Here is a 14,412-nt window from a genome sequence, read left to right on the forward strand (position 1 = left end):
GTGCGTGTGTGTGTGTGTGTGTGTGTGTGTGTGTGTGTGTGTGTGTGTGTGTGTGTGTGTGTGTGTGTGTGTGTGTGTGTGTGTGTGTGTGTGTGGTGTGTGGTGTGTGTGTGTGTGTGTGTGTGTGTGTGTGTGTGTGTGTGTATGTGTGTGTGTGTGTGTGTGTGTGTGTGTGTGTGTGTGAGTGTGTGTGTGTGTGTGTGTGTGTGTGTGTGTGTGTGTGTGTGTGTGTGTGTGTGTGTGTGTGTGTGTGTGTGTGTGTGTGTGTGTGTGTGTGTGTGTGTGTGTGTGTGTGTGTGTGTGTCAGATGACAACATGCTGGTAAGGGGACTTAAAAGCAGAGCCTCTGAGGAATGGGGCCACAAATCTGTGGCACTCACCATAACAACGAACCATGGTGATCAACAAAACACTATCCTAGACAACGCATTTTTCAATGAAAGGAGGAAACTGCAACTTTTTTTATCCGACACACCACAGATAAATGAAGGGCTGAAGTATTTATGTTTTCCTTTGCAGAAAGACAAATATGTGTGTGTGAGTTCCAGATGACAACATGATGAAATGTGGGGCTTACGCGAGCTAAGAATCTGAGGAATGGGGCCACAAATCGGAGGCAATCTCCATAACTGTGAACCACGGTTACATCAACAAAACGCTATCCACGAAACAGTTTCATCACAGTTTGGCCCATGGACGGGGGAAAGATGTTATGAACAAGGGAAGAAAAGTCACTGTGACAAATGCTTTGGCGAGCAGGAACAAAAGTAGCCACAGCCACCGGAGAACATTGTTGTCAGAGAAGTCAAGTGGTGTTGAACAGCTGTGCGCTCAGCGGGAGGAGGCAGCGCAGAGTGGAGCCCAATCTACACCCTCACATTTTGTCTCAGCTAATCCATACGCAGGACTAATGAATACTTATGAGCAGCTGCTGGTTCTGAACACACAACTGACAAAAGAGACACACGAGTAGAGAGGCTCACACAGAGAAAAATGTACTTAGTTAGAAGTCCTTGCATCATTACAGATAGTTTCTATAATTAGATTACTGGCACGACTGCTTTGGCACTGGTTAGCGTCTTTTCTAGTGAGCCCCTCGAGCTGGAACCATAGCATTCGCTATTCTTTCCAGTTTTATAATGAAGCCGGTCCAAATGTCAGTGGCAACCTAAAGGATTGTTCAGGTTGTCTTGCATTGCTCATTACCTACCAGTCGTGTATGTTTTATCACTGCTGAGAATATCATAACCATCGGCTTTCTGTGATTAAGTACATTCGAGACGGCCGTAAGTTTAGGACTCGTGGGTACAGGGTAATACAAACTTTAAACATGAGGTAATCAATAACAGACATTAAAGCACAATCATTCTTTAGTCCACGTTTCTTTTTTTCGCAACATAATCAATAACTAAGACTCTGCTCAGCTGCTGAACAGTAATGCTGTTACAAGCCAAACAAATAGCCTATGCTTTTAACAATGATTAGTTTGGAAAGAATAATTTGAACGTTATGATTTGTAGCAGCAGGCGAACTGACTAATTGGCTAAGATTTGTTGGAAAATAAGCAGTCAACATCTTGTCCAGACTGAAATATCAACAATAGCCTCAACTATGATTATGTTTCAATAATCAGCATGTTAGCCTTGTGTGCTATCGATAGCATTTACCCTTTTACTGTACAGCCACTTACATCGTTAGTCTTGTTCAAACAAACCCTACTGTTTCACTGTAAATATTTGCAAGATTGCATCAAATGTTTCTAAATTGTAATTTATGATTTAGAAAATGGCCAGCAGTTATATAAAATGATTTGCAGTTAAAATGTTAAAAGTGTAAGCCTCGTCTCTTTACTGTAATGTCTTTCTTTTCCACACACAGACCAATCACAGCAAGACGGAGAAACACGCTGCCTCGGTTAGACATGACTAATGGCCGCTGGGAGACAGAGCAAAGTGAGCTTTTGTTTTGGGTTTTCCGACAGAGTGCGAGGACGCCGGTGAGGTCGAACGCAACACCCCCCTCTGAGTCCGGGATTGAAGGAAACACAAATGAATCTTCAAGCTTCACTTCACTTTGAAGGTTGAGAGGGGCACTGTGCAAGTCGCAGAAACAAGGTCACTGAATGGCTTTCCTGTAAATAGTTGTGTTTCTTTGAGACTCAGGGACGGTGTGAATGAATCCCTGCGGGGAAACGGCTTCCTTGTTTTTAAGGCAGGCCCATTCGGAGGGCACAAATATGTCCATGGAGTTATTTTGGAAGAATTACCTTCAGCTTACTTTGTTGAATATGAAAACACCAGCCAGTTCTTCACTTGAAGCAGGGACACAACACATCTGAGTCAGTGGGGGTGGAAACATTTGCTGTTAAAACTGAAAATACAGACGATGCACTTCTAATAATTACCTACACTGACATCAACAATATGTCTGAGGTTTGTCCTCCTATTGGTCATCGAATTGTCCAGTTATGTGTCATAATATTCCTCTATAGAAGGAAGTGCAAGTCATTGCTGGGAAATGTGGACTTCCTGAGTTTCGGCTGAGGAAGCAGCAGGGGTGAATGGATGAGTCACTTTAACAAGGTAATGAGAGCTGAAGGAGATGGCAGCAACGGTGGTCGAGTCATAAAAACAAATTAAGCAGCAGCAACAAGAAAAGAGAAAGTGAAGCGTTGCATTAGAGGATGAGTAAAGGAGGGGGTGAATCACCAAAGGAAGCATGGTAAGAGGATTGTAAAATAAAAACCAGCAGTTGAGATGTGCTGAACATCGGGTTACTCATTTAGACAGCTGAGCAACAACTCACCTCACATCCAAGTCTCAAACGAAACCCAGAATCAGTTTAGCCCGAGCGCTCATGACCCAAGTCTTGAGGCTAATGCGAACACAGTGACAAATGAATGTAATAAAGTCGGGTTCATGCGGCTACACACAGCTGATATCAATCATAATTAAAGAGGCACACTTCCATCTTGTCCGTTTCCACAGCCTGCTTTGTACTTGGACGCAGGTCCTCTTGGCCCCATGGCTGCAGAATATCAGCATGGTGGACAGAGACAAATGATGAGTGATTACCACAGGTTGTCTGGCAAATGAAGAATGCCTTCATCCACAGCAGCCGCACAAACCCATTTGTAAGTGAAGGGACAGAGCTTTATGACAAGCTAGCCAAGCGTGGCGTTTGTGTTTTGGATGCTTTTCTGTTGGGCGTTAAAATGGTCGAGAAACATTATGGAAGGAAGCTGATTCGTCTGACTGGCGTACGCACATCTAAACAACCTAAAACACAGCTAAAATCTACATAATATATATTGAAAATTCACATATATGCAAGACAACAATGCCTTCAAAAGCACGTGGTAGCAAAACACAAAGAAACGGTTTAAAAAGCTGGTTATTTAAGAGTCTGATTTGTCATATTGTACTGGTTTGTTGTAGACCATTCAATTGTTCCTGGTCGAGCTATTGCTGATATACAAGTAATACAGAAAAGGTGTGCCAAAGATGAGCTCTTAATAACTTAGACACCGTGTTTTCATTATCCAGATCATCAGAAAGGACTGACAACGTTTCTTTGTATTTTACTGTGATCACAAATATTTACCAGACGAGTACTGACCTACGCCGTTTCTGTAAGCGAAACGGAATGCGTGTATTCGGACTGTGATTCATTTCCCAAAAGGTCTAAGTTCTTCCAAAGCCCATGCTACCTACACCCTTTCAGTTTCAGGAAGTTCAAGGCAGTAGTTTTAACATTACCCTGATGAAAACACAACAACCTTGGCTTAATAATAAAGGCATATAAGAAAGGGATCTTAAAAATGTCTTTAGATGATGAAACTATTACAAACTACTGTCCAATCTGTTTTATGTAAAAATATATTTTTTTAGAACCTCTTCTGAAGTGTGTAAGTGTGTACTTGACATGGTTCTGAGGTGAAAGTAATGTTGCTTGTTTTTGTTCTGCTACCGTTCACTTTTATCAAATCGTGAGCAACACATCCGGGTAGATCCTCCATCTACACGCCTGCAGTACAAACAATAATTAGTCTGGATGAGGTTTCTTTTTAATTATAGCTACATCGTGCTCCGATAGTATTGCATCAGCAAAGGAAATAAGCTTGATCAGACAGATACCAAAGTAAGAAGGGGGGGGGGGGTGCCTTAACGAATGCACGAGTATAAATCAAAAGAAGATGTTCTGTGAAAGCTGAAATGTGACAAAGAACAGTGAGCGTGTCTCCACAAAGAAATCCCACCAATCAAAGTTCTGGTTAGCACCTCTGGCATCAGCGGGATCCACTGTTCATTAGCTGCATCGTGGGAATCAAAGAGAAGTCTCGTTTACACGCAAAGGAAAAACCTAAGAAGTTATTTTAAAAACTGGTTTCCAACTGACAGTAACTGGAACACTGTTTTCGTTCAGAGGGCTTGAAGCTTCATTCGTGTCGGTACATGTACTTTAGCAGTTCTCAGCTCTTGTTTCGCTGTATAATGCATCTGGAATGAAAGGAGAGGCATTTCACTGTTGCTCGTGAAAGGGACTTAATGAAAGCCCTTTCTCACCTCATATACTGAAGGTTAGAAGTTAGTTGCATGCTTCTGTATGAAAACAAGCCGTCACCGCTGCAGCTCGGGAGAATTAGTTCTGAGTTCGGCCTTAAAGTGTGGGTGTGAAAGGTATAATGAGAATCTAGCAGATATGTGGCATAGCATGTTAATTTGACAGCAGAGTGTATAGGGCTGGTTCTCATTTGACACCGAGGCTGTCACCGAGGTCGTTTTAGGGCTGAAGTGTGACGGCAAGCCGCAGTCCAATTCCCAAAATTGAATTTGCACAGTCTCTCTGCCACCTGTCAGAGAACAAGTGAGAAGCAGGAGGGAAGGAGAACGGAGAGGCATGTGACAGCAGAGTGCTACTCTCACATTGGGCCGAGAGAAAACGGCCTGCAGACGGAGATACAGGAAGACAGACAGACGAATGACATGGTGGAGTTAAAGTCCCTCCAGCAACCGACTGAAGAGTGTCTCATGACAGAGCAGGCGTGGGACAAAAGCAACTCTTTGCCCGCAGGAGGAAGGGAAGTATTCCTCCAGTGAGCAGCGATTGCAACATAAAGAGGGAACAGGAGAAGGGGGGAGGGATGGCCTGGAGAGAAACAGCAATGCAGAAGAAAGGGAAACTAGGTCTGACAGGAATGAGTTCAGCGAGACTCAGCATTCTGAGTCAAAGTGAGAAGAAACAGTCAGATTCAAACCCTGCCCTCCTCAACCACACCTTCTCATTTCTAATGAAGGACAGCTGAGGAGGGGAGAACATATTTCAGACGTCTCTTAGCTACTGCAGAGGGCACACACAAAATACCCCCAACTAAAAGTACTGTGACCTGATTCATAGAAAATCTGGGCTTTGCTAAGACTTCACACACACACAGGGATTTTGGGCCCCATGAAAAGATATCATATTGGTTACTTAAACATTTTTTTTCTTAATGTTCTAAAAACAGGCCCTTAGAATTCACACACACACACACACACACACACACACACACACACACACACACACACACACACACACACACACACACACACACACACACACACACACACACACACACACACACACACACACACACACACACACAATATCACTTCAGGGGACATTACATTGACTTATATGCATTTCCTGGAGACTTATCCTAACCTTAACACATGCCTAACCCTAACCAAGTCTTCACCCTAAAATGTATGATTCCCCTCATGACATGAGGACCTCCAATTTGTCCCCATAAGGGCGGCGAGTCCCCACACGTGACTATGTAAACAGATTTAGGTCCCCACAAGTATAGTAATACTAGGACACACACACACACCTGAGGCAGATAACTATCACACTGAAGTCCTCCTCCTCCTCCTCCCTTTCAGCAGCAAGGAGCTAAATTACACATCACACAACAGTTTCCCGATGCTAATATGCCCTGCAAGCCCCAGGGAGGGAAGCACAGATCAGTCGGCCCTACTCAGCGCGGACGTATTCAAATACCTCAGGCGAAAAAATATTCACCTTTGATGTTGAACACAATTTTCTCCTATGGGTTTCAAAAGCACTTACTTTGCCGGGAGCCATTAGTAATTACTAGTGAAAGACTGAGAGGCAGGGTGGGTGCTAGCAACCGGAGATGAAAACAGCACCACAGTGTGAGGATTTGAACAGAGATGAAGAAAAAAACGGAGAGAACAGAACTGGCTTTCAAGTTTGAAGGAGTTTCCATCTTCATAGGTCGAGTTAGTCGAGTTTTTCCAGAAGCGATAAACTCCGTTTGGGAGCGATTCACAGTTGGATTCAGCATCAGCAACCGTTACCCATTAGATCAGGGGTGCCCAACCAGTCGATCGCGATCGACCGGTCGATCGCGGGGAGATTCCCAGTCGATCGCGAGATGTGTCTAAAAATAGAACAACAATATTCTGTTTTATCGTTAATGTCCTATAACATAATCTTCCTGTGCCAGAATAATGCACTTGAACGCATCAAAGATTTGTGATTGGCCGGCGTGACCCCATGTGTCGGGGCGTGGCTGGTGGGCAGTGGGCAGTGCACTAGTTCGCTAACGTTGTCCGTGTCAACAGGAGTGACAGTCCGCACACACACAAGACCGCAATCATGGCAGAAGCAAACCATATATAATTTTCACTCCGAGTGGGAGGATGATTATTTGTGTATCTATTCCAATTCAAAGTCCATCTGTCTCATCTGCAATGCGAGCGTGGCTTTATCGAAGAAGGGTAATTTAGGAGCGGCATTTCAAAACAGTGCATAAACGCTACGAGACGGAATTCCCTCCTAATTCTGTCCTACGCTCCAAAAGGGGAGGGGCCTGAAAGGACAGCTAAATGCACAGCAGTCCATTTTCACCAGGCCAACAACAAGAGCAAGGCTGCTACCATAGCATCATATCGTGCCAGTCACGTTCTTGCGAAACACATGAAGTCTTTCAAAGACGGCGAAGTTGTGAAAGAAGCATTCCTGGAGGCTGCCGATGCGTAATAAAAATAACAGTTGCATTTCAACAGGTTTTTGATATAATAAAAACTCAAGTTAGATACCGTTATTAATCAGCTGTGAGTTTGAGTTTGTTTGAACTTATTCATTATAATTATTGTACAAAATTGTATAAGAATGCAAACTTAAATTGATTATAGTCTATTATCAATTCAGGTTATGAAACTAGTGTTGCTTGCATCCGATTTTAAAGGCATTTCTTTTTATAATCTACTAAAATGCTACAAAAAAAGGGTTTGATTCTATTAATTTTGTCTTTTTTATTACACTTTGGCAGCAGATTCCTGTGTAGCTTCAGATCTGAGTTGTCTTATTAGTAAGCCCAATTCATACTTTTGTAGCAACACTATTTTTATATAATGGCAAAGAAAGGGTTCAGAGTATTTTCTTTTTTTCCTGTGTCATATGTGGCAGCACTGTTCAATGTTTCTTGAAAACATTACCCACTGTAGTGACGTGTGAATACACTCCAACTCGGTATCAACAATACTGTTGTGTAAATTCAGTAAAATACTACTTATGTAGATTAGAAAGAGGTAAGATAAAGGATCTGCAGTATTTTATGAAGTAAATCGTACAAAGGTCAGTTGTATACAAGTAGAAGTGTGTATTTACCTGGTAGTAGGCTGTCAGTAATGGCTACGCCTCTCTATTTGGACTGGTAGATCTCGGCAGACTGGCAACTTTAAAAGTAGCTCTCGGTTCAAAAAAGGTTGGGCACCCCTGCATTAGATCATCAACTTGACATCATGTGATTTAAAGGGGAATTCCTCCAAATGTACACATCAAAGCTAGGGCTGCTCGATTATGGCAAAAATCATTATCTCGATTATTTGGGTCAATAATTGATATCACGATTATTAAAAATGATTATCCATTTACTTTGAAAACATCCATTTATTTAAAGAAATGTGAGCAGTATGTTTTTAACAGTTTATTACCCTGAACTTTAATATAATTCAACTTAAAAACCAATAAAAAAAAAAAATTAAATAATTGTTTTATTTCGGTTATGTTGTTTTCATAATCGTTGCAAGCCAAAATCATAATCGCGATTAAAATACGATTAATTGAGCAGCCCTAATCAAAGTGTGTCGACGGGTTCAGGACAAACCGCTCCAAGGGAACACTAATCCTCATCAATGCTTGAGGCCACATTCAGAGCTACTGGCTTAACACACCCAAATCTCTTGGCAAACCTTTCATGGTCTAGTTGCATTGTGGGTAATGTTGTTGCCTGGCAAATGCATGGTATTAAAAAGGACAATTTTTAGTGCTTCAATTTGTTTAAAAACTGTCTAAAAAGTATTAAGGGGGGCTGATGCTTAATGAGGAGCACTCTTACATTTACTATTTAGGAGTCTTAAAACATGTAATAAAGTTGAGAAATTGCCCGTTAGGGAGGTGTTACTTTGCAAGTTATACATTTGTTATACTTTAATCTTAATGAAATATATCATGCATTAGCACCTCCAACACAGCCCTCTTAAGGACATGCAGAGGAATTTCTGCGGGTTCCTGAGTGGTTAAAGGGCACCGTGCCAAGGTCTTCCTAAGACACATTGATAGGATAGTGACACTCTTTGAAGAAACCCCCTGAAGCCAAAACAGGCTATACCCCCAGTTTGCTTACATCTAAGAAGGACCAACATTGTTATCTTAGCAGGGCACCTTCGCCGAGCAGAGCAAACAGATCAATGAGCAGCATCACAGGGGCGACGGGAGAAGGGAGGCTGAGGGTGAGATGGATGAGCAGGGGGAGGGGGATACATGAAACATCTAGCGCTGCTTCAAAGGGAACGGAGAGATAGAAGTTGAAGAGGGAGAATGTGTGCTCCACGTTAGATGTAAAGAGAGACAGATTGCCTGAATGATCAATTACAGGATCAAAGGTATGGTGGAAGTCAGGGTGGGAGGGAGGTCTGCTCTGAGAGAAGGACTCTGGAGGTTCGATCGGGATTTGAGATTTTTACTGACAACTACTGAACACCCCGGATCTGGCTTTGAAGTGTCACCACTCCACTATTCAATGAATTGTTTCCCTGGCAGTCTTTGCTCTGCATGTGACCACACGTCCAGCAAAAGCAATTGAACAATCCAGCTGTCTAGACTTGAGGGAAATCAGGTTAGAGTGGACAGTTTGAGTCCTGCCTTCAATTGGTGACATGTCCCATTTGCAGGGGACTGCGGAGGCGAGAAACCGTGTCGGGAAATTAAATAAAATCTGTCACTGGCCTTCCTGTTAGGTCTGTCGGGAGACGATTACGAGCAAGCACAGAATCTCATGGAGCTCCTGCCTAATAAAACATGGCATGGGAAGAAGTGGCCTAAAAGGAAAAACACCATTATCATCATTGTTCGCTTTCATGTGGTTACAACATCGCCATTAAGATCAGACAACTGTGCAACACAAGCTATTCAGTTTTGAATGTGTATCCACCTACAACAACCAGAAACCAGAAACACAAACAATGGCTGTCAGCCAAACAATGAGGCAGATGACGGACAACAGACTGAGGTCAATGATCAACCAGACCCCACAAAGCAGGGCTCCCTCTGAGGAGAGAGAGAGAGAGAGAGAGAGAGAGAGAGAGAGAGAGAGAGAGAGAGAGAGAGAGAGAGAGAGAGAGAGAGAGAGAGAGAGAGAGAGAGAGAGAGAGAGAGAGAGAGAGAGAGAGAGAGAGAGAGAGAGAGAGGGTGTGTGTGTGTGTGTGTGTGTGTGTGTGTGTGTGTGTGTGTGTGTGTTCTTGCACAACGGCATGCATGTGGGCTGTTCTCAGTCACTGAACGGCAGCACTAATGCGAAACTAAAAGATACATCTTAGTAATTCGTCTTCTACATAAAAGCATCTTACTGACACTTTATAGTTGCAACGTCTTAAAACGTCTAAAGAAAATGTTCCCAAAGACAAATTACTTTTCTGCGTGCATAATTCCTCACAAATCACGTTGAGCAATTAACGTCATTTTCTCCTAAGCCAGCCAGGACAAATCAGTAAAAAGTAATGTTCCCCAAGTGAGTGCATGTACAATTATACTCACATAACAGGTATATCCAGCTACTTCATATATTCTCCTCTGCTGGACTGCACAGCTGATGGAAGGCAGCTCTGCTGGGGAGCCTCAGCAGCAGACGCCCATTAGACCGGCAGCAGCCCTGTTTACTGAGAGAGTGTACATGCTCAGAGCTCCGCCTCACTTTATGCCCTGCTTTCACAGAGGCAGAGAGGCAGAGAGGGAGGGATGGGGAGGAATTGCCTTGTATTGCCTCTATCTATTGGCAATAGCATGGGCTCCCAAACCTCCTCCTCCCAGTAGAGAAACAAAGCTACACCTCTTCTGCTGCATGCTCCTGGCCATCAAACTACCCACATGTGCAGATGTCACATGGTGGGAAAGGTGACGGCGCACACACTAAAGCCCATTGTAAGCCCTCCATCAGGCAGGCCACCTTCACCTCTCTGCAAACACTAAGGTAACAAGCCTTCAACAGAAACACGCCATTCCTCCCACATGTTCACCCGTCTCTTTCTGCCGAACACAAACAAATCGAGGCGGAAAATCTGCAGTTCCATGAGCATAACTTTTACTTGATGCTGCTCCAGCCATTTCACAGAGAAGATGGGAATCATTTATTTACCACATGATTGATTTACTCTCCCCAACGCTGTTTTCTGGCTCATAAAAAAACAAAATCTGTATTCAGTTCAAAGTCCAAACTTTTCTGGCAGCTCGTCTCAAGAAGTTGAAAATGGTGTTTCTGTATCAACACACTCTCCTCTGCAGCATCCAGCCATGGTTTCAGGTTTGGTTGTGCTGACTGATTAGCTCCCCACAGGAAAAGCATCAGGGCCAGAGGTGAGAGAAACCAGAGCAGATAGTCTAATTTGAGGTCACCTGCCGTGCTGAGAGGTCAAAGGGTTAATGATGGGTGTGATGATGACCACCACCTGGACGCATGGAGGTCCAAACATGACACATTTCACTGACCCATTCATCACGGCGGCTGCAGTTTTAAAGCCAAGGGGAACTACTTTTGTTTGACTTGTGAGGTTTCTGTGTGTGTTGGTGAATGAGGTGCAATGTAAAGAATGAGTTCAGCAGACTGGAAAGAAAAGCATGACTGGTGACAACTTAAGCAAACCCATATTATTGTGAAAGGCAGTGGGAACAAACTGGAATTGATGACAGGCAGGATGGAGGAAATAAAAGTCTATTTTGAAGATAAACGTGTGAAAGCAATAGCCTTGGCACAGACCAGGACTCTGAATGATGTCTTCCCTGCTGCCAAGAACCCACATTTAGCAAGATGTTTGAGCTGAGAGTAGATCATGATGTACACTGTGGCAGTATTTCAGCTACGCAGTCGGTTAATACCAATATGCATCTTCCACGAAAAAACGTGTGGAGACCGCGGGGCAAAACGTACACCTCATAGGCGCTTCCCAGCAGCCCGTGGCCGGCGTCCAGAGCTCCGTGCCCGCCTTGAACCGAGACTTTTAGACGCCAAGCCACACACGCACACACACACAGTACACACACAGGCAGGCAGACAGCTGGAAATATCCGCTACAATATTATTATAGCCGCTTATTATGGAGTAAAGTGCGCGTTTTTTTAAAGGAGTTTGTCACCACTTACCTAAAAAGACACGGAGAAGTGTGCGTTGACAGCAGTCCAAACTTTCAAATGAAGTCTTTGTTAGTGGTAGTAAAGCTGTGTTTTGTCCCGAACAACACACGTCCACTTAATAATCCACACGGAACAGTTGTTGCGCTCAGTGAACGACCTCTGTGTGGGAGGAAAACTCGGAAAACAAGAAAATATCCGAAAACTGCGACTGGAAATTAACACTGAGCTTGTCTGTTACTTCACGCTTTTGGAAAAAATGTTTTGAAAACTTGTCGACAATGAGGGAGAATCTAAAGAATGAAAGCGAGACACGGACCGGGGTTCCCTGCTCCTCTCGGCCGCCTTTCTGGATCTGATCCCCCGCAGCAGCAGCAGCCTCACCACCAGGTGCTCATTAACATAACTGCACCGGCTGTGTCCAATCACAGCGCAGAGCAAGGTGTCTGATTGAATATTCCAGCAGAGCCATCGTCCAATCAGAGTTCTCGGTGGGCGGGAGCTGTGACCCTAACAACACTGTATGAAGAAATCCAGCCTTCAGGGGCGAGGGGGGAGTCTTTGTTACTGTGATTTGGGGAATATGACATATGATACAGCAGCATGCGGACTGCTTTCACCTTGTTAACCCTTTACATGTTTGAAATAAGCCACTCAGATGTTTTAAAAGGGATTCTTTGATAATGTAAACTTGTAAACTGGCAGTTATGCCTCTCAGAATCTGGCCTAGGCCGTTTAATGTGGACCTGCAACACTCCTGCATTGGTATTTACCTCTAAAGGAAACTTTATTACAGAGTATTGGCGGTGTAACTGTATACCATTACTGCCCCGGGGCTATAATGACTCAGATTGAAGGGTTTGCAGTAAAGCACTGCAATGGAGCTGGAACCAGCAGAGTTGTTGATATGGGACCCGGAGGCAAAGCAGCCGGGAAATGGGAATTCATGTTTGAAAAGAGCCATATGTGTGTTAATGCTGACTGAGTTATATCAAAGTTGAGCAAGTCACACACACACACACACACACACACACACACACACACACACACACACACACACACACACACACACACACACACACACACACACGCACGCACACACACACACACACACACACACACACACACGCACGCACTGACACGTAAAGGCTGTGCAGGAGTTCTAGTATGCGTTGGTACTTGTCTTGCTGAGAGGAGGAAAACCTCTGAGAGGCAGTTCCGTCAGAAAGTTAAATATGCTTGACTGAAATAAAGTCAGCAAAGTGATTTATTTAATGATATGCCGTGGTGAAAAGACTATTGTGCTGCATTTCAGAGGAACGGGAACGTTTCACTGCTCGACATTTTACAACTGTAGGCAGCAGATATTCTGCACGCTGAGTTCTTGCACACGTTACCCTTTAAGTACGTGTGTTTGCTAACATTTCTGTAACTTTAACTTGAGTTTGATTTTGAATTCAGGACTTTTACTTGTAATGGAACATGTTGTTACTTTTAAGTCAATTATTTGAATACAACTTCCTCTACTGATTCCATGTGTTACATATAAGATGCTATTTAAACTACAGTTGTTTGTTCATTTGATGTGTGTTTTTATCCTATATTCACTGTAATGATATACAAGGGGTGTACTTAATTAGTCAGAAATAGTACTATAATAATACAAAATGTTACTGAGCTGCATGTACAGGCACACAAATATAATGCTAATGATCAATTTCTTCTTATTCTTCTTATTTCCACTCTAAATCTTGACTTTTTATACTATTTTCTGCTGTCGTCAGGCCACCCTTCCTCCCTCCTCACCCCTCCTCCCCCCTTCTCCCTCTTGTGTCTTTGTGTTTATAAAGACTGGACTTTCATCTGGCCTGGCCTCATTCTCTCTGCATATCATTACCATTCACAACTTTTCAATTCAGAGCTGCACCAAACCCGAGCGCTCTCTCTCTCTCTCTCTCTCTCTCTCTCTCTCTCTCTCTCTCTCTCTCTCTCTCTCTCTCTCTCTCTCTCTCGGGGTGTAATACTTAAGCTGCCTGCTTCAATCCTTTGCATAAAACTAATCTTGCAGGCAGAGTTTTTTCTGTTTAGCCGATTTGTTAATGTTTTCGGTTTCTCTGGAGTCCCTATTTTTTTTTTAAAGAATGTGATAAACAAGTAACTATCTATCTTAAAAAAATAAATAAACAGACGAAGAAGAAATCTTTATGGGTGTTGTGAGAGTTACTATCCAGGATGCTCATTCTGATTCCCAGAAATGATGTTGCTAATGACCGCTGTAATTCTCAGCTCTCTTTCTCCTTTCCCTTTTCTTTCCCAGCCTTTTCAGTCGAGCACATCGTCAAACAGGCTCTGCTTTTGTTCGTTGTCCGAGCAACTGCAAATCCCTTGGCAGAAATTATGACCTTTTTCATTATTATTACCAAACACTCTGCACCTCCTCGCTCCGAGTCCTTGTGTATCTCACTTACTCTCTGCCCAGAACTTTTTTTAACTTATCTTATCTTAAAATGTACCAGAATAGAGTTCTAGTTTCTTGTCTCTTCACCCCCTTTGTCAACCCCCTTCTCAACTCATTCTCCCTTTAAGTGAAAACCAGCGGAGCATAAAAGGCAGGTCTGATCCTGCGAGGAATTCACTCTGAGAGGCAGAGGGGGAAAAATAACTGAGAGGGAAAGAGAGAGAAGTTCAAGTTGTATAATGTTATGAGTCAGCAAGGACAAG

The 14,412-nt window shown here is 43.3% G+C and overlaps 1 protein-coding gene across 1 annotated transcript in view; it reads right to left on the reverse strand.

Moving 5' to 3' along the window:
- Positions 1–12,042, reverse strand: part of ddr1 (discoidin domain receptor tyrosine kinase 1) — a 61,672-nt gene extending 49,630 nt beyond the window's left edge. The window contains exons 1-2 of the mRNA XM_071205970.1: positions 11,704–12,042; positions 10,105–10,226 (exon numbers count right to left, since the gene is read on the reverse strand). Of these exons, the coding sequence (XP_071062071.1) occupies positions 10,105–10,106 (2 nt within the window). The 5' untranslated portion in view covers positions 10,107–10,226; positions 11,704–12,042. The remainder of the gene's footprint in view (positions 1–10,104; positions 10,227–11,703) is intronic.
- Positions 12,043–14,412: the final 2,370 nt, after the last annotated feature.

The sequence above is a fragment of the Pseudochaenichthys georgianus genome, chromosome 16, assembly GCF_902827115.2.
Source record: "Pseudochaenichthys georgianus chromosome 16, fPseGeo1.2, whole genome shotgun sequence".
Classification (NCBI taxonomy): Eukaryota; Metazoa; Chordata; class Actinopteri; order Perciformes; family Channichthyidae; genus Pseudochaenichthys; species Pseudochaenichthys georgianus.